Source organism: Epinephelus moara, chromosome 24 (genome assembly GCF_006386435.1).
Source record: "Epinephelus moara isolate mb chromosome 24, YSFRI_EMoa_1.0, whole genome shotgun sequence".
In the NCBI taxonomy this organism is placed as follows: Eukaryota; Metazoa; Chordata; class Actinopteri; order Perciformes; family Serranidae; genus Epinephelus; species Epinephelus moara.
This window is the reverse complement of record NC_065529.1, coordinates 29457226-29484611: the sequence shown is the minus strand read 5'-3', so window position 1 is coordinate 29484611 and position 27386 is coordinate 29457226. Positions and strand designations below refer to the sequence as shown.

The following is a 27386-nucleotide window of genomic DNA, read 5'->3' as shown; positions in this document are numbered from 1 at the left end:
ACCAGTGCTTAAATGTGTCAGGAAATTTAGATCTTACCGCCTGAGGTGTCAGCATTACACAAGCCTATATGGCTCGTCTCCTATTTAGACTGTAAACAAATCTAAAGAAATTAGTGTTGATGTGTTACAGTAGAAACTTGCAGTATGTTGGCACAACAAGGTCAGCATGAGGGATCAAGGCGACCTCAAGTTCAGGCTTAGTGTTTTTTGTAAACACAGCTTAGCCTTGACAGACACGATAAGAACACTGACTACATGAACTCTTCTTTTAAACCTACATCTATCAAACATGTAAATGTGGTTTAAATTTATGTAGTCCTTTCAATGGAACACAAATCAGTAGCAGAACACAGAAACCCAAATCATTGATGTTCAGTTGATTTGTTCATTTGTACTTAAACAGAATAAGTTTAAGTTAAGTGAAAATGATGACAACAAAGACAATGTACAAACATCTACAATTATTTTATTGCCAAACTAAAAGTGTCCCTGCTATTTACACTTTACAAGCTACTGTAAATAAGCATCACAAATATAAAAGGTTTACATTTATATACATTATTTATATAAAGCCACGTCTTATTCATCAAAATCCATAATATTATTTTATAGTCGTGTCATTTCCATAGATCTATGTCCTGAAACAAAAATATCACTTTGATTTCTTTAGGTATATGAGAAATGCATATTTGATATACTGCATCTGGTATTAAAACTGTGGTACCTGTTTAAAAGTTAAAGGCATTTTAAAGCAGTAGGTAGTCAGTTGTTGATTTGGCATGATCCCTTAAAGTGAAGCAAAACTCGGTTCACCAAACATGACAAAACTAAACCTTCATTTAAAACAACCACTGCGAATACATGTGGGAAAGCAAGGGACGGAGGTTGATACGTGCATAAGTATTTCCTCGGCTGCTGTTCATAATTCATTTGTAAAAATCAAACCTGTTAAACAAGTAGTCATTAACAATATATAAATAAAAGGAGAGAAGTGCTGATTTATGCAGGGTTTTTCTGAAGCCTGAGAGTTGCAGTAAAATATAAAACCATCTTTGGGTAAAGCATCAAATATTTGTTATAACATTTCTCTTTTGTGCTGTTTTTAAACTTGTTAATTTCAGATTTCTATATAATGTAATCTGTAACTTCTAAGCAGGTTGTAGAGCTATTTTGAGGCACAAAATACACCTGAAGAATTACTGAAAGTATCAATCCACAACCCTAAATTAAGCTCGAAATTAATGTGTCATTGCTCACAGAGAATCAGTAATGTCTAAAAACATTATTTCATGTAGCATCTTTCAAGAAGGGCTTCATAATACTAATATAACACTATAATACCTACAGCACAGAGTGGGACTTTAATACACTTCACTGTAAGATGCCAAATGCACAGGATTACAATAACATCTACATATGACAGTGTCAGAAGGAAAATCTCTGTGTTCACTACACCAACTACAGGGTGGACTAGACACGACGACATGCAAAACATTAACCTCAAGTCTAAATAGTCAACGAGTGAAAGCAGATCAAAATACTACAAACCAGTGAGGCAAAGACGTTACAACAGAATCACAAAAGCATAATTAATAAAATTAAACTCTGCCAGACCCACCAGCGGGTTCATCGTTACAAAGTCATGCTGCTGGCCAGGCATTGTTCAAACCAACAGAGCTCTAGTGAGCTCACCCAAATCATAAAACTAATGAACCATATTTTCTAAATTAACCTTAGCCAAGACATTTTTTTGTTTTATTTGCATAGGCTTTGATATATACTTGGGTGTCCTCAAACCTTTTTCCTTATAGTGTATCTTAAAACCTGGGCAAGTACAACCAAACCTATCTGCATGGCCGGTTACCATATTTCACTAGAGGTACGTGACTTCCTGATATTAAGTGTTAGATTTAGAGGTGCTGTTAGGCTTGAGCCAGGCTAGCTGTTTCCCCCTGCTTCCAGTCTTTATGCTAAGCTAAGCTAACTGCATATTACACCTCACAAAAACTGAACTGAAGTGTTGGAACGTGCAGATTTAGAATATGTAATATTATCATTCAGTGTGGATAAAGTGATTTCTGAATTCATCTGACTTAATGAGAAAAAGTTTAAGAAATGAATGAGCGAGACTTGAAGGAATACTTAACCCACAAAATGAGTATTTGTGTTTCAGCACATCACCCAGTGTTATTTTGAATTCTTGATTACAACTTGTTTTTCCTGTATGCCTCTGCGGGTGAGTGGAGAATCCAAAATAGTCAGACATGCCTCATGAATTAAAGTAAACAGGGACCATGTTTAACAACAACAAAGCTATATTAAAACATCTGTCTTGACACTGGGTGAGAGGTACAGTAAGGCACACCCTGGACACATCGCTAGACTATCACAGGGCTAACACACAGAGACAGAGCTCATGCTAGCATTTACACCTACAGGCAAAACCCACCCTGCGTGTCTTTGGGCTGTGGGGGGAAGCTGGAGTACCCTGAGAAAACCCACACTGACATAGGGAGAACATGTACATTTCAGACCCAGGACGGTGGATTTGAACCACGTGGCTGAAAATTGAAGCGATCATGGAAGTCCCGAAAAAATGCAATTCTTTGAACAGCCACTTGAGGCTGGCTCCAGAAGCCAGTCAATCCCGTAGGCCCCCTATGTTAAAACGCCCAACTTTACAGCAGAAATAAACATGTTTACAGCCTGGGACAAGAAACAGTGTGGGTTTCTAAAGCTAATTTCCTCCTTTGTGACAACTGTACGGAGGCAAATTTTTATATAATTCACCTGTTTACATTTTATTAGATCTTAATGTTACACATAATTAAGGGAAGGCTGCTTTGAGTGACAGGCTGTCTGCTGATAGTGCCAATAGTGATGGTGCCAGCCTCTTGCCCAAATATGGTCACCTCTGGCTCCAAAAAAGATGGTGATGGCCGTAATGCCGAACTCAAGGCTCCAAAATGAGGATTCACAAACCAATGGGTAATGTCACAAAGGCTACATCCATTGTTTTTAAAGTCTATGACTCAAACCCAGAAACTTCTTGCTGTGAAGCAACAGTGCTAACCACTACATGCAACCAGCAAATACTGTCCAAGTCTCATTTATCCAGTCGTATGCTACGTACTTCCCAAGCACATGCATTTTCACTGAAACATTACTTTTTCAAAGATGTCAGAACAAACAGTTTGACGCACAGCCAAGCATGCCTGGGCACGCATGTGCATTTAAAGTCTGCTCAAGTGGGATTCATATGCACATGTGTGCTCCACAGGGCACTCTACTTGTATGTGGAAATGTTTTATATTTTAACGTTTGTAACAAAAATGTTTGGGAAGTACTGAGCAAACAACTAGATAAATTAGACTTGGCTTATACTGCACGACTTGTGTGAGAGTTTGTCAATTGATGTTTGTAGTTTTGCTGTTGTTAAACGTGCTCCCCATTTTCTTCAATGGTTGAAAAATGTTTGCCTTTTTTGGATTCTTCGTTCACCATGGAGACATGCCAGAAATACTATGTTTTCTTCATAAATTCATAGTATCGCAGTCAGACATTGATATACAAATGGTCATTTTGCTGGTAGAGTATTCTTTAAGGGTGAACCGTGGGGGTAAAAGTTGTACTTCATTCATATGCAAGGTCACAATTTGGCATGTGTGTGCTAAAAGTTCTACAAAGATAAGATATGAAATCCTAATATCAAGCTCTTTGTATTTGATTAAACATTTAAAATATCTTCAGTCGTAACTCTTTCCATCATATATAAACTGTGAGCTAAAACAAAAACTGGTATCATACATGATATATTTGGATCATTGACTTCATCATATACAGTAGTTAAATATAGTCCATTTGAAATTAAAAACACAGATATAGTTTAGCTAAATAAATATACACTCTTGTTTTTGCTGTGTGTTCGCGTGCTGTTCCAAATGCTAAAAGGCACCGGGGTTTCTCAAGAGTTAGCTGATCTGGAACAAAAGCTTTGTGTGATACATAACAACTCGACAGATCATGAAATGTCACCTGCAGTCTAAGGCCTTAAAGCACTCTTTTTGTTTTTATACTACACCATGATGAACAGCTCAGAGTGTAGCTGGTTCAGGATGAGATCATCTGACTGTCGTCTTTTGTGCGTCTTGTGGATAATAACTCATATTTGTGTAAAAATAATTATTTCTCACGTATATTTTGATGCCTTCAGCCTATCAGACAATTATGCCTTCATTTCTGTACAGTACCAGCTGCAGTTGTTTGTATGTAAATAAAGAGGAAGCAACAGGAAAGGACCATTTCACCATCATGGATGGACTTAGTCGCACGAACAGATGGTAATAAAAAAAGACCCTGTTTAGTCCTGATTATTCATAGAAATTGCATTACCATGTTAAATTGAATTATATAAGCACAGATTTTGTTCAGATATGAGTAAAGTTACAGTCAGAAGTTAATTTAACTCCATCTATACCAGTGTGATTCCAACCAACATGTATACTGTATATGTTATACTGTTAAAAACCCCAGGCTCTGTGCTGGGCAGCCCTGTAGTGTGTTCCCACTGAGGTGATAGTGCTCCCTTTACATTGACCAGTTCTTTTTCCCCCCCTTTTCCAGAGCTCACACACCGAAGCAGCATCTAGTGGCCTCCTGCAGCAAGGCCGCCCCCTGTTGACCAATCGATGATGATGAAGCTCAGGCTCATTACCATGAAGGAGACACCCAAAGCAGCAAAACAGACGGCCTAAGAACGAAGGGATACGTGTGTAAGTATCACCAAAATCACCAAATTAGCGCAATAAAAGACTGAAGGGAGAAAGTTTGCAGGTCTCACCAATATCTTAGGGACAGAGGTCATGGGTTCGTCATCTTTGGGAACAATGCGGATGTAGAAGACGGCAGGGAAGATAAAAATGAGGCAGGGAGCCGACGTGGCGCCTGTGAAGAGAGAAGGTTGGTTAAAAAAAAAGCACTGCACAGAAAGATTTGTCTGAACACATAAACGTAAAGATGAAACATATTTAAGTCCGATCATTTTCAGTTTGGATTGTTTTTCTCTCTGACAAATACATTTTAAAAGTGCAGATTCAGAACTCAAGGAGACTCTTGGATGAGTGGTTAACGTCTTCAAGAGACTAAAGCAAATTCAGTTGCCTACGATATAGCACTTAGGAAAGGTGCAGATGTATTTTCAATATTAATTTGACCGTCCTCATGCGTCATGGACAGTGGAGTATTATCAGACAATGGGCCCCTGCCCCTGGGCACAAATATGCAAAAGGCCCTCCCACCTCTCCAGGAGCAAGACACACACACACTTTGAAGTTGTTTAGCCTCTTGTCTCATTGTTTTGCATCTCTTTGTAGTTGTACCACATCTTTTTGTGGTTTTGTTCTCTTTGTAGTCATTTTGTGTCTCTTTGGGGTCATTTAGTATCTCCTTTGGTAAAATTCTGTCTCTCTAATGTAATTCAATGTCTTCTTTGGTCATTTTGTGTCTCTCTGAAGTAATTTAATGTCTCCTTTGGTCATTTTGTGTCTCTTTGAGGCCAGTTAGTGTTTCCTTTGATCATTTTTCTGTCTCTTTGAGGGCATTTAGTGTCTCCTTTGGTCATTTTCTGTCTCTTTGAGGCCATTTAATGTCTCCTTTGGTCATTTTCTGTCTCTCTAATGTAATTTCATGTCTCCTTTGGTCATTTTGTGTCTCTTTGAGGCCATTTAGTGTCTCCTTTTGTTATTTTCTGTCTCTTTAAGGGCAGTTAGTGTCTCCTTTGGTCATTTTCTGTCTTTTTGATGTAATTTAATGTCTCCTTTGGTCATTTTGTGTCTCTTTGACATAATTTAATGTCTTCTTTGATCATTCTGTGTATCTTTGAGGCCATTTAGGGTCTCCTTTAGTCATTTTCTGTCTCTTTGAGGCCATTTAGTGTCTACTTTAGTCACTTTGTGTCTCTTTGAGGCCATTTAGTGTCTTCTTTGATCATTTTGTGTATCTTTGAGGCCATTTAGTGTCTTCTTTAGTCATTTTCTGTCTCTTTGAGGTCATTTAGTGTCTCCTTTGGTCATTTTGTGTTTCTTTGAAGTCATTTAGTGTCTCCTTTGGCCATTATGTGTCTCTTTGAAGTCATTTAGTGTCTCCTTTGGTCATTCTGTGTCTCTTTGAAGTAATTTAGTGTCTCCTTTGGTCATTTTGTGTCTCTTTGAAGTCATTTAGTGTCTCCTTTGGCCATTATGTGTCTCTCTGAGGGCATTTAGTGTCTCCTTTGGTCATTTTGTGTCTCTTTGAAGTCATTTAGTGTCTCCTTTGGTCATTCTGTGTCTCTCTGAGGGCATTTAGTGTCTCCTTTTGTCATTTTATGTCTGTTTGAGATAATTCAATGTCTTCTTTGGTCATTTTCTGCCTCTTTGAGGTCATTTCGTGTCTCCTTTGGACATGTTGTGTCTCTTTGAGGTTGTTTTGCCCCTTTTGTTAGTTATTTTGTGTATCTTTGCCATTCCTTTGCATCTCTTTGTGGTCATTTTGAGTCTCTTCCTGGTCAGTATGTGTTACAGTAATTTGAGTGACACTGTGCAGTTACATTTTGGGCCCCAGGGCCTGTGCCCATTCCTTGATCATGGACTGTGTTTAACGCCACAGAAACTGGGTGACAATGATAAATATCAGTCAAAATACATTTCTAAGGGTAAAACATTGTTGGCTTGATCGTGGAGATAACTTTACAGAATATATTAAAGTTCAGGTTGACCTCACACTCAGGGATACTGATCACTGGGATCGGAATGGTGAGGTCCAGGGAAATCCAATTTTCACCTGTTTTTCAACTCAAAAACAACAAGAGTACGAGCCCTAACAACATACTAAGGTTGCTGCAAACAGCTCCATATATTGTACCAACCACACACGTGTTTGTCAAAGCAGGGCCTGTCACTTTGAAGATGCCCTTGATGGTCATGTAACTTTTTAACTTTGACCTCTAACATGTGAAACATGAGGACACAGCATGACAATAATATTGACTCAGGATGTCAGTTTGTCCGTGAGCAAACAAGGTCACATTTTTTAGTTTTGCTTTCAATGTTTTCAGGAACTCCAAAGTTTGAAACATAACAAACACTGAAACAGGAGGTGACAGGAGGTCTGTAAACAGAGACAGAATAAGTAACCCATAATTACTAAATATATAGAATGTCACATGTGGTCAAATAGAGGTGGATAAACAAGATCTGTTGGTCATTTTTTCTGATGTTATTTACAACTGTAGTTATGATATCATTTGCTACTTGTCCTTAACTTTTGAAGTGTGTCATGGTGATGATGTTTCTTGGACAGTCCTCCTTAAAAATGAAAGACTTCACATAAACAGGAGGAGTTAATGCCATAAACAGCCCGAGAAGTGCCTCTTTTGATTCACTGATAACAAACCAAAACCTCACTGTGATACTTTAGATACAGTTTCAGCTCCACGCCCAGCGCTGTACTAACCAATGATGCCGAAGATGCCCAAAATGTTGGGAGCAAAGATCACCAGCATGTTGATGAGGGTGAGCAGAAGGATGGCAATGGCAATGTGACGCAACCAGTTGAAAGACTTGGTGGGGAACAACATGTGCTGGATGGCTCTACGTACCTGTGGAGAGACAACAGAGGGAGGTTTCAGTGAGTAAATAATACCGGAGCACCCCATTCACTGAGCGTCACAGGGAACAAATCAATATCAAACTTACAGGGAACAGCACAATAGGGACGGTCAGCGTCACTGCAGTGAGGACGGCCACTCGCACGCACAGGATCAGAGTGTCGTAGGGATCAATCCTGCTGTAAGTGTGCAGCAGCTCGGGCTCCACATTGTCTATGGAAATAATAGATAAATGTAAAAAAACAACAACAACATATTAATAATAAATTTTTCTCATGTGGAATCACTCAGTAATAATAACTTCCAACACTGGAGAGCACATTGTCACCACAAGAGGGAGCTTGAGCTCTATGTGTAGCAAGAGAAGCAAATACTGTGTCTGCAGATTTCTTTAGCAGAAAATACTATCAATTATACATATTACTACATCACTAAACAATATGCAGTGAATTAAAACCATACATTAGAACATTTGTAGTATTTATAGTATTTCTATATGTTTTAGTATTCAGTATAAAAGGATATACCCTCATCACAATGTCAGAGTCCAGTTGTTCAAATATTTAATCTGGATAATAATGGCATGGATTTGTAAATCTCATGTTTTGCTTTCCTGGTTCAGCAAACCTGTCTGATACAAACTCTTCAAGATGACCACATCTGGATACCCTGCGCTCTAAATGGGACTATGTATCAATACATTTAAACTATTTAAATGTTTTATTGCATGTTGCTCCTGATGTCCATCCTGAAACAGGCCTTCTGCTGGGATCACGATAATCCTGAACTTCTGGATCAAAGGTATCCCAGTCCTCCTAAAAAGTTTTGAGCAACACATACTGAAGGTTTGATCTAGATCAGTGGTTTTCAAACTTTTTGTGCCCAAGGCACACCAAAGGACGAGTATGTATTTATATCTGTGCACAATAGCTTCTATAACGTCACTCTCATTATGACATAAGACTATAATAAAAAGAAAAATAAGACAGGTAGCTTTCATGATACTGTCTGGTGACAGTTTTTTTTCCATACAGTAAAGCGATCCATTGTCCCACTCATGGTTTTCTTCTTTTAAATGTTATCATCCCTCACACTGGCTGCCAATCAGGGCTTTTGATGTGTCACACACTTAATAATAATTAATAATTCCTATGCGAAAATGGCGACAAATAGGTTCCCAATGAAGTTTTTTTTTAATTTAATTCAATCAAATGACATATGACATACTGATACAGTCAATTAAAAATCCATTCATAACTTTTTGTATAAGTCCAATTGAATATTGTCATAATAATATGTGGTAGTCACAAAATCCCATGGCACACCTGGATTGGCATCATGGCACACCACTTGAGCACCACCCATCTAGATCAATACCAGAACTGGATTAGGTCATCTGATCCAGTTTCAAATTTTTTTTTTTTCCTCTTTTGAACAACCCATTCTAAAGATTTGATCGAATCTGATTAGACTACGCTGAACAACTGGGCCTCGATTGAGACAAAATTCTGTGTATGTGTATCTTTGACAATAACAAATATCCCTTAATGCCTTGACTATCTATTTTGCATAAACATTATTTTTCTCCACTGATACTGTAAACACAAAGTGCCAGAGCCAGCTGCACTCACCATAAAAGGTCAGATAGCCAAAGAGAGCTGCCAGGAAGTACATGCTGTACATGACAAAGATGGAGATATTGGACACCCTCTGCATCTTCTTCTTTGTTGGACTGAAATCAGAGAGTTGACAGTTATGTGTGCGTGCCACATTCTGCAAAGACGTGTCGCAAAATACTTGCAGGTCGCCGAGGGGCAACTCACTTGCGGAGCTCGGTGTAGATGGGGAGGACCTCAGGGTGGCAAACAAAAGCAAACGCCAAGATGGGAATTGTGTATGCTGTCTGTGAAGAACACATAAACGTGTGACTTTCTATGTTTAGCAGTGCGGCCGAACCTCCCAGAACAAGTGTGGGAACTCTGGAGACTTCAGCACTTGTGGCCTTACTGTTTGAAAACAATCCAGATAAGCAGACTGTGTGTTAGCCTCGGCTGCCTACCTGCGAGTTGATGGTAAACATGCGCGGGGAGCAGTGGGAGTCGTCGTCCTCGTGAACCAGACCGTTGTTGTACTCATGGCCGTGGCTTGAGACATTCAGGGGGTGATGGGCAGCAGTGCTGTTGACTGAGAACTCTTCAAACGGGCAGGGAATCTGAAACTTCTTATAGATAACCTGCAAAGAGATGCAAAAGAAGGGGGAAAAAAGAACGGATGTAATCAAAGAAAAGACGTGAGCATGAAGGGATGCGTCAGAGTCAGTAAACAAGAGCTCTCAACAGTCACTGCCAAGCTAAAGAAAAAAAGGCATTTCACATCAGATTAGCGTGACTCAGCCTCTAAGTACTGAGGTTTTACTCTCAACCTTTGATGTATGTTAAGCAGCTCTTATATTCGCCTTATCAAACGTAGCCACATGCCACTGAAAATAGAGACGAGGGTGGGAAAGAGACGGGGGTGGGAAAGTGAGCAACATGTGTGCCAAGATGGCATGCCAGAACAAATGAGCCTCCGTGTGAAGAGCCACAGTGATGATGTGCCACTATGTGAGCCGGACCAACTTACCGCAGAGAGAAAAAACACCATACAGCTGAGAGAGAATCCGCTGGTATAGCCAAGGTAACCTATAAATAAAGAGGAAAAGGCAGTTATTGTTACAGTTCCTGATCCACTTGGCCTTAGCGTGTTGTTTGAGACTACTGTACGCTGTGTTAGTTACATAACAACTCCGCTAAGCTTACAGTCAGAAGGTCTCCTACTGTTCTATAAATGAGGCTTAAATGGCAAAAATGCCCTCAAAATGCCCCCATCAGAGCGACCCCCCATTACTGTGAGACCAGAAGGAGCGAGTTTATTTCATGTATTAATGAAGAGCTCAGACTGGAATAAAGGGTGGGATCAACTCAGGGAAAATTATGTCTAATTGGCCCCCTGCTGTCTCTGCTGCCAGTGGCGGGATAAAGACGAACACTAATTGCGTGACTTTAAGGTAACTACTCCATCAACATGTCATTATCTATGTTGGCTGTCAGTAGAAAACATAATCTTAATTAGCAAGTCCTAAAGATATAAAATGTTTCATAAAACATATGAAACATATTGGGGTCACATGTAAAATGTAAAATGAAAAGCGCTTAACTCTTCAAATTAAATAACCAAAGCTTAAAGATCTAAAGGGAGTAACAGGCAGCACAACAAGCTTGAGTGAATACAGAGAGGCAGAGAAGTGCAAGGACATCATTGACAGTCTGTTAACATTAGGAGGCTGGAGCCACAGCTCAGGAACAAAAACTGGAAATTATGGAAGCCCATTTTGACCACAAAAAGAGAAATTAGAGAAAAAGTTTTGTGCAATAAGAATATAAAACACACTCATGGTAAGTCTAAATTGTGAGCTTGGGAGTCTTTCTAATTCATAATTGACTTAAAGGAACAGTGTGCAGGATTTAGTGGCATCAAACAGTGAGGATTGCAAATTACAACCCACTGACACTTTTCTAGTATGCCAGGCGTGATCTCCCAGTTAGAATTCTTTTAGTGTTCGTTGTTCAGGAGGTTATTAACGGGAGCAGAATTATCTGCAGAGGTCTCTTCCGCTCTAAAACAAACAGAACAGGTGATTTAAACCAATAAAAACACTGAATTAAGCAGTTTCACCTTAAAATCAGTGTTTTTCCATTGGTGTTCGGCTCCTCACAGAGGGACTGCTAACTACGATAACTGATGTGAAAAAGCAAAAACGTGAACGACTATGTGGAGCCAGTGTTTAGTTTGTCTCTTTTGGGCTACTGTACAAACATGGCTGTGCAACACGGCAGACTCTGTGGATGAGGACCCGCTCCCTATGTAGATATAAACAGCTCATTCTAAGGTAACAAATGCACGACAATTCTTATTTTCAGGTGATTATACACTAAAGAAAACATACTTACTATATTATCAGTAACTATAACAATGACTATAAATATACTGTTTTAGAATTATTCTAAGTGTAAGTGATCACTTACCTATAGTTCGGCTTTAGCTTCTAACTATCTTTGTCTTTTTAACCTGTTGTTGCTGCTGAGTCAGTTTGACATCCTGGATATATCCTTCAAACACAGACTGTAGACCCCTCTGTCTGCTTCTCTCTGGAATCACTCTTTCAGTTTTCAAAAGATATGCTAATATTTCTTCAGGGAGTGCAGTTAGTTACAGTGTGGGCTCCATGCTTACTCTGACAGCTTGTTGGACTATCGCAAAGAGGCGGGGCTTAGTGAAAGGTCATTCAAATCACTGTCAGAGCGATTTGATGAACAACAGAAACACTGGCAGCCAATCAAAATGTATCCGAATGCACAGGTTGTCACTTTCAAAATAGCAGATGGCATTGCAGAGAGCCTCATCAAGGCTTAAAATAACTGCACTCATGTTTGATACAACAAACTGTCTTTGTAAACAAACTATCAAGAAGAAGGACACCTGGGGTGCGATCGGACTCACCCTTGGAATCAGTTAGAGGGGTTTTGTTTTTATTATTAACAGAGATGAGGTAACGATTATTTTCTCCTGGTTTTATGTGAGTTTATCTGTGCAACATGCAGCAATAACAGGGTGTCAATATTTATTTTCCAAAGCACTGGCACAGCTTGAGCGTATAGAACGTACTTACTTGGCACCACTGTTTACACAATGTTGTTCTTCATCCCAGCGGATGCTCATAACGTGTTATAGATATTGTTATAGCTATCGTTGGTGTGGATGGCCCTTTACTGTCATGCCTAACGATTCAAGTTGACGTGTTTTGTTTTGTTTTCTTGGCAGAACTGAGCTTCCATATAAAAATAGGCCACAGTGGTTGAAATGCAGGCGAGTTCAAGGAAAAGGTTTTGTGGTGATAGAACTACAAATGTTTCCCCTGCGTGCATAATGAACACATGACACAGATATGTGACATGCCTTATTCATATTAAAAATTGCAACAGACTAATACAGTCCTTTATGGAAGATAAAAATGTCTCAATTAATTTAAGAAGATGAAACAGACCAGGTCCAACTGTACAAACTACTCACCGAGCTGTTTCATTAAAGCCAAGGGCAGGATGATACTGGCAGACACCATGATGACCAGGTAGTTTCCATTCATGTACCACAGGCTGTTTGGAGAAAAAATATTGTTTACTTTGGTGAGCTCCATATTTCAAACACTGGCACTGAGACACAGCACACACAGAGACACAGCACACACAGAGACGGAGACAAAAATAGAGTGGAGAAAGTGTTAGATGGTAAGAAATTGTTTGACACGTTCAGTGGAACTGGTGGTGCTACGTTCTCTGAATCACATCGTCTGAGAGCACTTGTTTGAGTGGCATGAGGTTGTTGAAAATCTAAAAGGTCCAAATGGTTCATGTGCTGCATTTCACCAGACCAACAGCGACCTGCTGGGAACATCGCTGGCCTCCAGAATGTGGAAAAAGCGTGTCTGCTTATGTTGCTCTCGACAGAAGTACTGCAATAGCCTGTTACGTAACACTGATGATTTATGCCACCGCTCGCAGTTGCAGAGAGGGAAGAAAAAGTGGAGCCTAAACAATACAGCACTGAAGACGTCAGTAAATATTATCCATGTCAGCTTGTTCCATAACATCATCGCCATCTCTGTTCCTGTATTTTTCTTGTTCCTTTGTGTCTTTCCCCACTCATCCCACACCACCCAAAATTAGTTTCCACCTTCAAGGCATTACTTAATCAGTTTTGAATTAGGTCTAAAAAATGTATGGGGATTGAATGACATATCCAATCTTAGCTCTGCTTATCCTGCACTCTGTTGCATCATCATCTGCTATATGTGGGCACCACGCACCCATTAAACAAACCTCCTGTGAATGCCAGTCATACAAATGCCAATCATACATGTTCTTAAAACACGTGGACATGTCGGTGCTGGGACGCAGTCAGGGTGTCTGACTGGCCTCACATCATGGTGTCCTGTGTCCGTCTGTCTCGGTGTCCTGGGGCCTCATTACAGAACATATACCCTAGCTGCTTGTTCTATCCTGTTTGGAAGAAAGGAAAAAGTCTATCTTCATATTACATAAGCAATTCCTGAACTGGTGGCCGTGTCGTATCCTATCTCAGACTTCCTATTTTATCTTTAGAAATCCTACAAATGTGAATTTGGTTCATCAATCAGCTCTCGTCCTGTCACGCCTGTCTCTATGTTTAGGATGAAGACCACTCCAGATGGACAAGCCATAGTATCAGTGAATCTCACTTGTCCCTTACAGCTAGCTGGCTAACATGCACAAAAAAGACAGGTGCTCAACTTTAGCTACGAGGAGTCGGAGGCATTATTCATGTCAGTGGAGGAAAGAAAACTTTTAATCACTTTATTTCAGTATTCATGTTGTTCCCCTTCTTCACTGTCATTGCCATGCAGACCTAACAATCTCGTGTCGCAATTTTGCAGTTATTTTGACTTTAGGACGGGCTCTAAGTTAGTGTGGTTCTGTAATAGTAAAAAACAAATAAGTCCACACACCAAGTAGCTCCCGTTCAGAAGGATTTTAATGCAGAGTGACGTTTCGAGCCACACAGCTCTTCCTCAGACTTCTGATACATGAGAGAAAGTCACCATTTTTATTGTACCTTTATTTCTGTGTGGCCTGACTGTTTGTATATATGCTCACACGGTAATGAATTCTGCTGGGCTACAGGTGTGGCATGTCACATGACTGGCTCAGGCAGCACTATGGGTAATCAAGCTGGTGACTTGCGGTCATGTATCAGAAGTCTGAGGAAATCACGCGTGTGTGTGTACTTATTTGTTTTCTACTTTGCCAGATGTTTCTTTAGTCCAACACCCACTCCACTGGACGTTGGGATGTGCATGTCTTTTGTACTATTTTCGATTGCTGTGTAATAGCTTAATTCATATCCTGAATCCCCATAAATGCAGTTAGGAAACATGTTTCTAAATCCTAAATGTCACCCTAAACTGAGATACGATAGGATTTCAGACTTAGGAAGTTTCTGCAATTACTGTTTTGCTGCAATCCAGCCAAAAACGTGAGATATTTCAGTGGCTTTTAATTAGTCCAAAGTTAACTGTTGATGTCTTATAGTTTTGAGAATAGAGTTGTTTCAGTTCTTGAGGTGGGAAATCAGCAGTTTACTGAATATAAGAGACAAATTCTCCTTTCCAATAAATGTAATAGGTGGCAATGATTGTAAATCTCACATCAGTAGCAGTGGACCTGAGATGAGCACCAGCGGCAGGAAGCAAATAAAGAAATAAGAAATAATTGTCAAACCATTAAAGTCCACTGTCTCCTAAATCCTGTGAGTAGGACAGTGTGTGTCCTGCAGCCCCTTTTTAAGCTGCTAAGCCTGTTATTCTTAACCTTCTTAACGAGACAACCAGTCAGATCAGCTGTCTGCCATGGTGACCCCCTGCTTACAGTGATCTATGAGACTATCCCTCTCTCTCTCTCTATGTAAGTGTGTGTGTGTTTGTGTGAGCGTGTGTGTGTGTGTGTGTGTGTGTGTGTGTGTGTGTGGAGGAGTCCCTTAAATGCAGGGGAAGCCACATGAATCACAGGTCATGTCCTCTTTGGACATTTGTCCAGTAGGTCATTTTAGACGATCAGCTTTCACACATGAAATTAAATGACGCTGCTGCGAATCTACTGCTGCGAGTATTTGCAGAGCATGGAGCCTAATAAACAAATATATGAGCTGCATGGTTAAGAAAGGCTTGACTATATGCGTTAATTATCTTTTTAATTGTTCAGGATTTTACAGCATTAATGTTATTAGACTGTGATATTACGATATTAAAAAAACTTGCAGTGTTGTATGCGTTGGCTGATAAATTGCACTAGCAGAGAGCAATGACAAGTTTCTTGTTATATTAATGTATTTTACTTTTATTCTTTAACTGTAAAATGCCCCGATCAGTGCATATTTTGGTCACAATTCTTAAATAACAAAATTAAGGGGATCCTATTTTGTTATGTGTTTATGTTGAAAAATAAGTATTAGTCAAAACATCATTCCATTCTTTTTAAAATCCCAACTATATATATTGGTATTTAACTGGCATTAAACATTTAGTTGGGCCCAAGTCTTCGTGGAGTCAAGTCTCACAGCGGTCAAGTCCAAGTCCTCATTACCATGACTTCAGTCTCAAGACTATTGCAGTGAATTCCTGCTACTTCCAAATATCTGACCTTCTCCATGTGTGACCACGCACCCCCCCCCCTCCTACCATCCCCACCACCCACTCGTCATTCCACGCTGTTCTCCTGACGCCATGGATTTAAACAGCAAGAGGTGGACTGGGTGGAAATGAACAGTGTGTGACTTAGTTGCTGAGAGCTGGCCCTGAGCTGACCTGTCCTTATGCTTGGCCTCGGAATTTGGCACCCATATTACACCACCTGCTGCTGTCATTTGTGTGTGTGTGGGTGGGTAAGNTGAGAGCTGGCCCTGAGCTGACCTGTCCTTATGCTTGGCCTCGGAATTTGGCACCCATATTACACCACCTGCTGCTGTCATTTGTGTGTGTGTGGGTGGGTGGGTGGGGGGGTTATGTGTGTGTGTGTGTGTGTGTGTGTGTGTGTGTGCGGTGTGAGACACAGGGAGAACGAGAGTCGTAATACTTCATACGTCACTTTCGACTGTTGCCAAGCATCTGACCCTGAAAGGAATACACACAAACTCCGATATAAGTGGACTATTAGCTAATCCCATTCCAAAATTAATCATGATAAAGGATAATGACGTGTCCTTCAGAGGGCTTAGGTGTAAGGGCTTTCTAAAGGGCATGACATAAAAATGGAAAAGCATACCAAACTCAAGAACAGTGAGACGTTAGAGACACAGGTCAGGCTCGAAGCTTAGATGGGTATTTAGTGTTGAGGTTGTTTAAAAGGGACCTATTGTGGTCATTTTCAGGTTCATATTATTTTGAGTGGAATTTTATTGTATAATGTCAGGAAAAACACTTCATTTTCCTCGTACTGTCTGTGCTGGAACACGTAATCACCACTTTGGCACCCTTTAGCATTTTAGCACCTGTCTCTTTGAACCTACCTCCCAAAAAAGCCTAGTCTGCTCTGATTGGTCAGCATTTCTAGGTCTTCCTTATCTGCAGTCTCGGTGTCTCTGCACTGCCACTGCAGCTGGGGAACAACTGTGGATATGTGATGCAATACCCGGAGAAATTACAACTTCTGCAACCATTACATTCCCTGACATTAGCATGTTGTAGTTAGCTACATATAGCAATATACTGACATCCAGGAAGTGACTGTAACAGCATGTAGGAGAACTTCCTACCATGAAAACCCAATCAAAGGTTCTAAAACAATCTTTAAAACTGGACGTTTTTCCAGCAGGACTATGATCCAAAATCAGGGAGAAATTGAGAACAACAGCAACCAAGAATATGTTTGTCTGACGTTATGCTCACGTAGCGATTAGCTGCATGTAGCAGTGTGCATCCGGGCATGACTGTAACGGAATATAGCGCCACTATCTACCATGAAAAAATCACCAGCAGAAGCTTCTAAAACATTCATCTTTAAAAGTGGACATTTTTTCAGCAGGACTATGATCCAAACTCAGGAAGAAACCAAGAACATGTTTTTTCTGACGTTATGCTTATGTAGCGATTAGCTACATGTAGCAGTGTAGTAATGATGGTAACGGAGTATAGTGGCACTATCTCCCGTTAAAAATCCCCAACATAAGCTTCCCAACCAAAATTCTCACAACCAAACATGTTCCAGCAGGAATATAATCTGAAATCAGGGCGAAATTAACAACACTAGCAACAAAGATTACATGTTTCCCATATGTTAGTATGTAGCTACAGTAGCAGCGCAAACACTGGAGCAGATGACCATATAAAGAAAGACGTCATCTTGTCTACAAAGTAGAAAAAAATGTTGGAAACAGTATTCAGAACTGTCTAAAGTTTTTGCTCACAGGGATTACTTTTACATACATTTATCTCACTACTTGTAACTTTGGCCATGTTTAATATGAACATCCAGGATTGTACCATAAAGGCACAATAGGTTCCCTTTAATACAAACTGTGCTGTGTATAGTGTATTGCATTATGTAAGCTCCCTGAGAGGACTGTCTGGATACTTCAATATGTAAAACACAAGGTTGAGATAGGTTGCTGATATTTCTGAAGAGAGGGTTTTTTTTTATTGTCCAGGCCAGACATTTTTTAAAAGGGATGGCCACAGTTGCTGCAATCCCTTTCGAGCCCAAGGTTTGTTTTTAGATTCGAACAGACAGCTGGAATCCACTTCAGTAGTTCGTGGTCTTATGCAGAATGTCTGCGTCCTGGCATTGCTCTGACGTGCGCACCGCTTGCCTCCATGAGCTGACAGCATTAAGAGTTTATGTTGTGTGTAGACATAACTGACAGATAGTACCCAGCCATGGGCCCCTTGCCGTTTAGCCAATTACAAGCTGCCATTCTCATCACACCCCACACTGACTGAATCAATGAGTGGTGCAAACTGAAATATATTCACTGCCCACATAGTCTGCCAGGCCCCTTGACCCGGCACACAGTGTCTAAGCTGGAGAGCAGGCGGGAATCACGTGCATCGCACCAGCAGCACTGAGATGTTGATGTTGAAAAGCACTTAGGTGATAATACTCACTCAGAGTTGGGATCTGCCTTCAGGAAAGCTTGGATGACCAGAGGTAACTCAGATTTCACAATGTACAGGTAGCTGGACATAGCTGTAACAGAGCAGGTGAAAATGCGTTGCCAGATATGTTTTGGTGCAAGTAAACTGGCGTACAGAACAAACAGACGTCAGCTACGCCATGTCACAGTATGTTTGTGTAAGTGACAGAGCAGTGGCTTTTCTCCTGAGGACACTGAGGTCATGTATTCATGTTTAGGTTACTTTCTACAAGTTAAAAGAAATAATACACAGTGGTATTTTATTGTCAGATTTGACTCTGTATATTTACATGAAACAATTTTAGGCTAACAAAGAGGCCAGAATGTTACCGCTTTAAAACAACATTAAGACTTTTATCTAGGGTCGTGATTCCCAACTGGTGGATCGCTATCCAAAAGTGGGTTGCCAGTCCAATCTGAATGGACTGCAAATGTGTCAAGTTTGTAAAAAAAACACACTTTATTTTGAAGTACAGTTTCAGTACAGTACAATTTCTGGCACAGAGCTTTATTTTGAAGTGTTGTTTTCAGCTGCAGAGTGAGTGACTAACAGACAGATACTTGACTGAAACAGCAAACTAGCTCGACTGCATGGCTAAACACAAGTATGACGCTGATTCTATTCAACTGTGTGGACCTTGAACTAATGACTAAGGAGAAATTTGGATCCTGTGGCTGGTCCAGTTGGGAACCACTGGTCTAGGGTACAAAAAAACAACTTTACAGAGCTGAAACAATTGTTAATTAATCGATCAATAGAGAATATGTAAGCGAACTGATTAATCATTTTACTGTTTTACAAGCAAAATTACCACATATGATCTTTTCCATTGTGATAAATTGTGATAAACCACTGTTTTATTGCATTGTTTTAGATTTTAAGCATTTTTTTCTTTTTTTTGGCATTTTATAAACCAAACAAGGGTGTATGTTTTGTTTTAACACTGGTTGGGACACATGTGAAACCTGGGTCGGGGGTTCTTCCCCAGGAAGATTGAGTGCCACACACTTACCTGCAGTATGGTGAATTTATTTTTCAATTTGTGCCTTTTCTGCATCAATTTATGATGGAAATGTCTTCAAATCAAAATAACAAATCCCCCGTTAGCCCCCCTACCAAAATCTATGCCTATGAGATCAAACAGTCAATTAATCAAGCAGATGACTTGATAATGAAAATAACTGTTTGCTACGGACCTGAAACTCACAGAAAATTAAAACTGAACAAGCAGTTTTTGGAACATTTTACGATATTAATAAAATATCAATGATCTCAATTGTTAAAAAGTTATTGACTTGACCTCAGCATTTCTAAAATCCTGGCCGTGACCCTGGAATGTTACTGGCATCACTGAGCCAATCACAAGACCAGTCAATGATTACCTCAACCTCAGGCCGGCGGGACTGAAAAAGCTTTATGAAAACCACTGCAGTCAGTCTCTGGGCATTACAAATGCAACCAATATAAATCATTCTGTGAATTAACTTCATGAAAATCTAATGTGTATCCACAAAGCTTTGGTCGGTCACAACCAGCCATACATGCTGTTCAGTGAGTGGGAGGAACTCAAGTTCACACACCACCCGGGAACACAGCTGTTTACTAACATTTCCTCTGATCTCTGCTTCTTAATACAACCTCATATCCTGCAGAGATGCACAGCCAAGAACAAAAGCCAAAGTAATACTAGTGGTTTAAGTGAATGTAGTTGTGTGTGTGGTTGTGCAGCATGGATATAAACTCTAAGTAGCTAATTTATGTTTTCCGCTACAGGGAGTTTGAAAACAGTTTGCCAACACGTGAATCACATTGTGGCTCCTCACCTCCAATATTCTGCAGGGTGATTGCTATACCAGCAGCCATTTTTCCAGGAGTGCCAAAGGCTCTGTACCCCAGCTGTTCATAAGCTCGGATTCCTGTAAACGGATTACAGACAATAATATTCATTCAATTATGTTTCTTCAGACATCGCTCTGAGCAACACAATAAAAAACAATTATAGCTGCTGCGCAGCAATGGTCGGGGCCGGACAATTTTAGGCAAAATTAGGCAATTCTGAGCAACACACACACTAAAACAAAGCATATCACAACATAGAAGTTACATCATATAATTATGGCATGCCCTTCAAATTGTGGATGAGTGGCTGAAGTGATCAGACTCATAATATACAAAGGAAAGAAAAAACTCAAGAACAAGAAAGTAAGAATAACATTAACTGCTAGCAATTATGAACAAACTGGCCTGATCTAGCTTAAAGCTAAACATTATCCATGGTGACAAAGATGAAAACATTTTTTAAAATGTAAAAGTAGCTATTGCATAGACTCTGCATATTGACTGATAGCTAAGCCAAATAAACAGGGAAAAGAGACAAGAGATAACAGGGAAAAGTGTTGATAAAGAGTATTTGTCTCTCCACAAAACTGCCTGGATCATAATTATTTTAACCTTGGTAGATTTCTCATATGGAAATGTTGCACGAGCTGAGGCTTGAACTCACAATCTTCAACACCAAGAACCATCCTCTATCTCACTGAGCTAATTGGCAAACAGAAATGTCACGTGTAGCTTCACAAATTGACTAAGCCAGTCACCTGTGTGCAAGACAGCAGCTGTTAGTTAGTAAAGGCAGATTTCAAACGGCCGTCAAAAATTCAGTTATTAAGACAAAAATCCGAAAATACACAAATTGCATCTAGACAGCATGGAGATGTTGGTAATTTGTTTTTAACAATGATTTATTGGCTCCATAAGTGAAAAACTGATGTGTAAAAATGCCATTTTTGCACTGACTCCAATTGTTTGCATGAGAGCGAAATTCAAAATGCTGTAAAAAAAAAAAATTGAGATAAAATTCTGATATTTTCCAAACATTATCTACTCCAAAATTTTGTCATTTTTTTTAATGAACATTGAAAATGTATTTAGCAAGAATTTGCAAGTATATGTTTACAATACTGTTTACAGTCAAACATTTTGATGCACTGTAGGCTCAATTTTAGATAAATCAAAAATCTGTGTGGATCGTTTGTGTAGGACAGTCTGAAGATGCTCTGTAGCAAGTTTGGTGTCAATTGAGCAAAAATTGTGGGAGGAGATAGGTTTAATAAGTTTTACAATTTTTGAAAAAAACAGAGTAATGGACTTCATAATTTGTAATAGGTTTAAATGTACAAAAGTTTCTTCAGTATTGGGGCTACATTTTGGTGAAAGTTGCAAATCTGTAGCACATATTGTTGATTTGTTGTGAATTTTCAAAATTTTGAACTTCAGATGCTTGCTGTAGTGCCACCATCAGGACTATTGGCCTGTTTTTGCAGCTGAGGCAATCTGGCATGGGACTGGACCTTTGTGCAAAGTTTGGTGAATTTTCGCACATGGGAAGTATGATTTTCTTGGAGGAAGAAGAAGAAGAAGAAGAAGAAGAAGAACATGCAGCAAAACAATAGGGTCCTGGCAGCTTAGGCTGTTGTTGTTTTTTTAAGATTTTGTTGGAGCTTTTTGTCTTTATTAGATAGGACAGTCTAAGTGTGAAAAGAGAGGGGATGCTATAATACTGAGCTACACTACTTTATTCCGAAAGACTGAGACATGTTGCAGAGCTTACCCACAATGCCAGAGGATTTGAGCAGCAGATGAATGGAGTAAGAAGACAAGGCTGCTACTGCAGTAAGAAGAAACCTGTGACACAATACAGAAAACACAGTCATACATCTGCATCTATATCTTTGTACATGTCAACTTTATATTACACCAAACATTTCCTCTGGGACTTTATAATTCCAGCATTCATCTTCTGTCCTTTTCTGTATACATTATTACAAACAACCATTTACATTAAATTGTGATGTATTGTGCGTATTCTTGGATGTTCCCACCAGTAAGTCACAACAGCATTAACATTAACAGAATTTATTGTCTGATCTGACATTGTGTATTAATAAGGGAACCAAAAAACCTGTTTCATTAAGCCTGGGAAGTTGAACTGCAGTGATGGCTTATTTTCCACTACGTCATTATCCTGCCATTGCATGACATTTTGAAATGCTAATTGTATAATATTATTTGGCACTGACAGTTCAACATGAAACAAGACAAGGCATTCCTGAAATTAGTCTTTTTATAATAGAACAAAAAGGCTCTCCATTGATAGAAATCAATAGTCCTACACACGAATGAAAACAATATTTTCCACAACTCTTTGGTCTATGAGAAATGCGATGGTCCTCCTACAGAGTCCAACCAGCACAGGGTTCTCCAGTCAGCATTCCTATGAGGTCAGAGGTTGATCCCAAATCCACCACCTTTCTCAGACCTTTCCCAGCATTTCCATACACTCTGTAGCCACAACTACACTGAGAATCTACCACAGGCCGTTGTCTGTAGGCAGAGGTATTGGAGCCGAGCCCTCAGATTGCAATGAGCAGTCATCAGCAGCTTTACAACAATCATTTATCTTACAGGTCTGTATTTGTAAAGGGCACATGTAGTGTGATGCCGTGTCTAAATGAAGAAGTACCCTCCTCTGGATCCTGATGCCTCGTTCAAATATTCAGCAAGGCACCAGGCTTTTCATGACCACGCTATTTCTGTGTCTCGCTGGATATATGCTGACCAGGAATGAGGAGGTCTATTTGTATCTCTGCTGGTGGATCAAGGGATCTCTCAACACTGCAGGCTATAATCTCCACCAGAGCCACAATGAGGGAAATAAAGTTGGTTGTCCAAAGAGGTGCCACTGAGGCATAAAGGGCCATGAACCATGAAGAGCAAACATTTTGATGTATGAACATGTTGTGAGTGGAGATATCAGCCATACAGATGTCTGCCTTCTCTCCAATATAATGGAACTAGATTGCGCTCGAATAGTGGTGCTCAAAGCAGGAAAAAATACATTTGAAAAACTCTACAGCAATGTGTCTTTCCAGAAATCAAGACCCGATAACTCAAGATAATCCACAGACCTTGTTGAGAGCAGTTTCGTGTAGGATTTCCTTTCTACTGAACTAAATCTGCCAGCTGAATCACCACGCAGGAAATGTGCATCTACTGCTAGCTCACCTAGCACCACTGAGCTAGTTAACGTTACAGCTCAGCCGTGGAAGACACCATTAAAGTTTACATCTATAGCCGTCAAGAGCACAAGCCTCTCGTCTATGAGTAGATGCACGTTTTCTTCCGGAAGGTCTAGTTCTAACTTTTAATGAAGCACTGACATAGAGATATGAGGAGGGTTTCACTGAAATGTATACATAAATAATTGGGCTCATTTGCCAGGATTTGTTTTGTGTTTGCTTCCTAGGAATTAAGCTTTTTAACTGCCTTTAGAAACCAGGGATTGAACAGACTTCCAAAAAGCAGGGAGCCCTCCACTTGTGGTTGTCATGGCTATTCATGTTGGTTACTTCAGGATGCTTTGAAAACTCATGTTACTGTAACTCAATTGTCTGTTGCACCTACTGCTACACAGCAATGAACCCATTACATAAAACCAGCCACCAAGCGTATATACAGTTAGAATACCACTGACCCAATTACTGCGAGGAATTTCACAGGAAATGGCCCGCAGCCTCCTTCATTAGACGAGCTACTCTTTGAAAGCTCTAGCTTTGAGCTGACTTATGTTGAGGCTATGTTTTATTACAGTCCTGCTACTGTACTTTCTGCTCTCTGCAGCTACACAAACAGACATGACCAAGACAACCAGGCTCCCTGTCTGAAAGCTGCATTCTGCACGGAGCAGTAGGAAGGAAATGAGCAATCCAGATGCCTCACACCAGGTCTGGAGGTGCGGTTATTCCTGACTGTGGCCTTTCTGGGCTCTGTGTGTTGCAACGAAGATGGGGGTGGGTTGGTAGCATGAGAAAAAGGTTATGAGTGGAGATGGGGATATCGTGGTATGTGATATGTTGAAGGATGTCATGACAGAAACTAAATCACTTCTGTCAGTAACAAGCACGCTCCTGGTTTGTAAAGGGACACATTGCAGATTTTCAACCAGCTTTGTATGACAAATTTTCCGGCAAAAATCTAAGGAATTTATCGAAAATCTGACCAGCTTTGCTGGCTCTCAGTTGCTTTAACTACAGATTGTACCTCCTCATTTTCTTATGCCCGGACCATGGACACAAAGATGATATAAGCCGATTGAGAAAGAGACCAAACCATGCGTTTGTCACATCCCGTATTGACTACTGTAACGCAGCTCTCTCTGGTCTCCCCACCAAACTCCTTAACAGGCTTCATACCAGTCAAAACTCTGCTGCTTGGATCATTACCTGCACTAAATCATCCGACCACATTACCCACATTCTCAACCAACTACTCTGGCTCCCTGTTCAGTATCAGATTGATTACAAAAACCTTCTGCTAACCTTCAAAGCCCCCCATAACCTAGCCCCCACCTATCTCTCTGACCTTCTCGAGGAATACACCCCCTCCTGCTCCCAGCATAACATCCTTCAAATCCCATCTCAAAACCCACCTATGCAAACTTGCTTATGCTCTTTAACACTTGCTGTACCATCATCAGCAAATGTGAACGCCACAGCACCAATTTCAAGAGTATTTGTGTCTTTCTACTGCATAGACAGCCCAGGTTTTTGACATTAGACAGTCTCAGGACCGCATAGCACTTTTGGCAAATACTTGTTCCTTTTTTACTACTCTTGTAAGAGCATTCACCCTTCAGACGAGTAGCATATACTATATATACTATAGGTGCAGAGCCACAAAAACACCCTAATATGTAGGAAACTTCAGCACTGCAACCATTAACACCACTGACTTTGCTTGAGTTTGATTTGTGGGTAGATTCTCATATTTTGCAAATTGCCACCACTTGATAAACACGATTATTTACTCACCAGAAAAGAAGTATGCCAGTGTTGGCCATGGCATACGCCAATCCCAGGATTCCACTGCCCATAATAGCATTACCCAGGTTGAAGACAGACATGCCGACAGAGGTCTTTCCTTCAAACTGAGGGGAGAAAAAAACAAGAGCATGAAATCAATCTCAAGCATAATGCGAACCCTGGAGTTTGATGATGAACTTTCACACTTACATCTGTGAAGCGTATAGGCTTCTTCCCATCTGCACTGGGCAGAAATTCCTCACTCTCCTGGCCCCCTTCAGGATCATCATATCTAGGGGGCAAATTTATGACTATTAACTGATGGTCTCTATCCATCTTTGGAAACTGTGCACAAAGCTGCTGTAGACATGCTTATTTTTTGTGTAATCGTATGCACAAAAATAAATGTGCAGCTGAAAAACCCTTCATACAAATCTCTGCAGACATACCTGACAGTTTGAGTGCCATTTCTGTGTAAGGATCCAGGCGAAGAGGCGAGCAAAAACAAGGTAAACATGCATTTTTAAAAAAGGAAGATTATGCAGGAAGTGAGTCATACTGTGTGTAACTCACCACATCCATTATCCTGGTTATTATTAATATGAAACTCTTATTGAAAGGACAAATGTAGATGTACATTTTCACATTTTTTGTAGTCAACTTTAAAGACAGTCATTTTACTTTTAAGAGTCCAGGATGTGGTTTTCACACACATATAACTAATACAGAAAGACAAAAGGCATAAAAAGTGTTTGACACGTGCTGTGTTAAAATGCCATTAACAGTACGTGAGCGACGAAGGGCAGCCATTCATCTGTGTGTAAAATAAAGGAACACTACTCACTGGTCCTCCTCTGGCATCGTCTTCATTGGCACACCTAAGTCACCACTGTGGTCGTGACTTTTCCCGTTGGCTAAGATGTTCATCTCTGACTGAGAGGTTTCCATCATTCAAGTTGTAGCAGATTTTTGTTTCAGTGTGTTCGATGAGGTTGATCCTTTAAAGTCGCTCAGTATCTTGAATATCTAGGGCAGACAGAGAGAAGACATGAATCACATACAGGTGTGTGGATCTGTTTGTTTAAAGGAATACGTCAACCACAAAGTGATCATGTATCAGTTAATCACCCCATGTTACTTTGAATTCTTTGAAAGAAAAATCATGCATGCCTCCACTTTTGACGAAGAATCCAAAAACTGAGAAAATCCTTCTCTAAAATTGAAGTCATTTTGCAACAAGAGCAAAACTATATCAAAATATGTGCAGTATAATCCAAGTCTCTGTTATCCACTCTTGTGCTCAGGACTTCCCAAACATACATTTTCGCTGAAAGGTTACTATTTAAAACATGTCTGCACACACAACAGAAGCACGCCTGGGCAAGCGCTTGTGTTTTAACAGTGTAGCAGTGTTCAAATGCACATCCCTGCTAAGGTTCCCTCCCTGTATACAGGAGTTTGTATGTGTTCGGGAAGTACTGAGCTGGGAGTGGATAAATGTGACTTTGATATAGAGTTGATACAGACTGGCTGTTGTTAAATGCGGACCCTGTTTACTTCAAGTCAGCAAGGGTTTTCTCAGTTTTTGGATTCTTTGTTCACTGTGGAGGCGTGCAAGGGAAATAAAGTTTTCTTCGCGAATTAAAGGTAACATGGGGTGAGTTTTGATATACAAAAGGTTACTTGGGGGTTAAGTTCATTCGTTCAATGATTTTCCGTAACCGCTTATCCTGGTAGGGGTCGTGGGGGGGCTGGAGCCTATCCCAGCTGACACTGACCCTGGACAGGTCGCCAGACTATCACAGGGCTGACACATAGAGACAAACAACCATTCACGCTCACATCCACATCTACAGCCAATTTAGAGTCACCAATTAACCTAGCTTGCATGTTTTTGGATGGTGGGAGGAAGCCGGAGTACCAAGAGACACTGTTACGCTGACAAGGGGAGAACATGCAAACTCCACAGAGATCCCCCAACCCAGGGTTCTAACTAGCCCTCTTGCTGTGAGGCAACAATGCTAACCACTGCACCACCGTGCTGTGCCGCCCCTTGGGGGTGAAGAATTCCTTTAAACACATAATTTCCTGAAGTAACTGCACTAAAAGCTTGCAGCACACTTTG

At 40.3% G+C, this 27386-nt stretch overlaps 1 protein-coding gene across 4 annotated transcripts in view; it reads right to left on the bottom strand.

Moving 5' to 3' along the window:
• Nucleotides 1-446: 446 nt before the first annotated feature.
• The window catches only part of slc38a3b (solute carrier family 38 member 3b), a 39586-nt gene continuing 12646 nt past the window's right edge, over nucleotides 447-27386 (bottom strand). For 3 of the 4 annotated variants that reach the window (XM_050037051.1, XM_050037050.1, XM_050037052.1), the window contains 16 exons: nucleotides 26106-26287; nucleotides 25711-25731; nucleotides 25472-25553; nucleotides 25271-25386; nucleotides 22012-22085; nucleotides 20225-20317; nucleotides 18372-18453; nucleotides 12752-12834; nucleotides 10265-10323; nucleotides 9702-9875; nucleotides 9466-9545; nucleotides 9274-9374; nucleotides 7731-7855; nucleotides 7489-7633; nucleotides 4841-4944; nucleotides 447-4750 (listed from right to left, as the gene is read on the bottom strand). In XM_050037051.1, coding sequence (XP_049893008.1) covers nucleotides 4646-4750; nucleotides 4841-4944; nucleotides 7489-7633; nucleotides 7731-7855; nucleotides 9274-9374; nucleotides 9466-9545; nucleotides 9702-9875; nucleotides 10265-10323; nucleotides 12752-12834; nucleotides 18372-18453; nucleotides 20225-20317; nucleotides 22012-22085; nucleotides 25271-25386; nucleotides 25472-25553; nucleotides 25711-25731; nucleotides 26106-26212 — 1551 coding nt within the window. In that variant the 5' untranslated portion in view covers nucleotides 26213-26287 and the 3' untranslated portion in view covers nucleotides 447-4645. The remainder of the gene's footprint in view (nucleotides 4751-4840; nucleotides 4945-7488; nucleotides 7634-7730; nucleotides 7856-9273; nucleotides 9375-9465; nucleotides 9546-9701; nucleotides 9876-10264; nucleotides 10324-12751; nucleotides 12835-18371; nucleotides 18454-20224; nucleotides 20318-22011; nucleotides 22086-25270; nucleotides 25387-25471; nucleotides 25554-25710; nucleotides 25732-26105; nucleotides 26288-27386) is intronic. The other variant, XM_050037053.1, reaches the window with a different exon arrangement.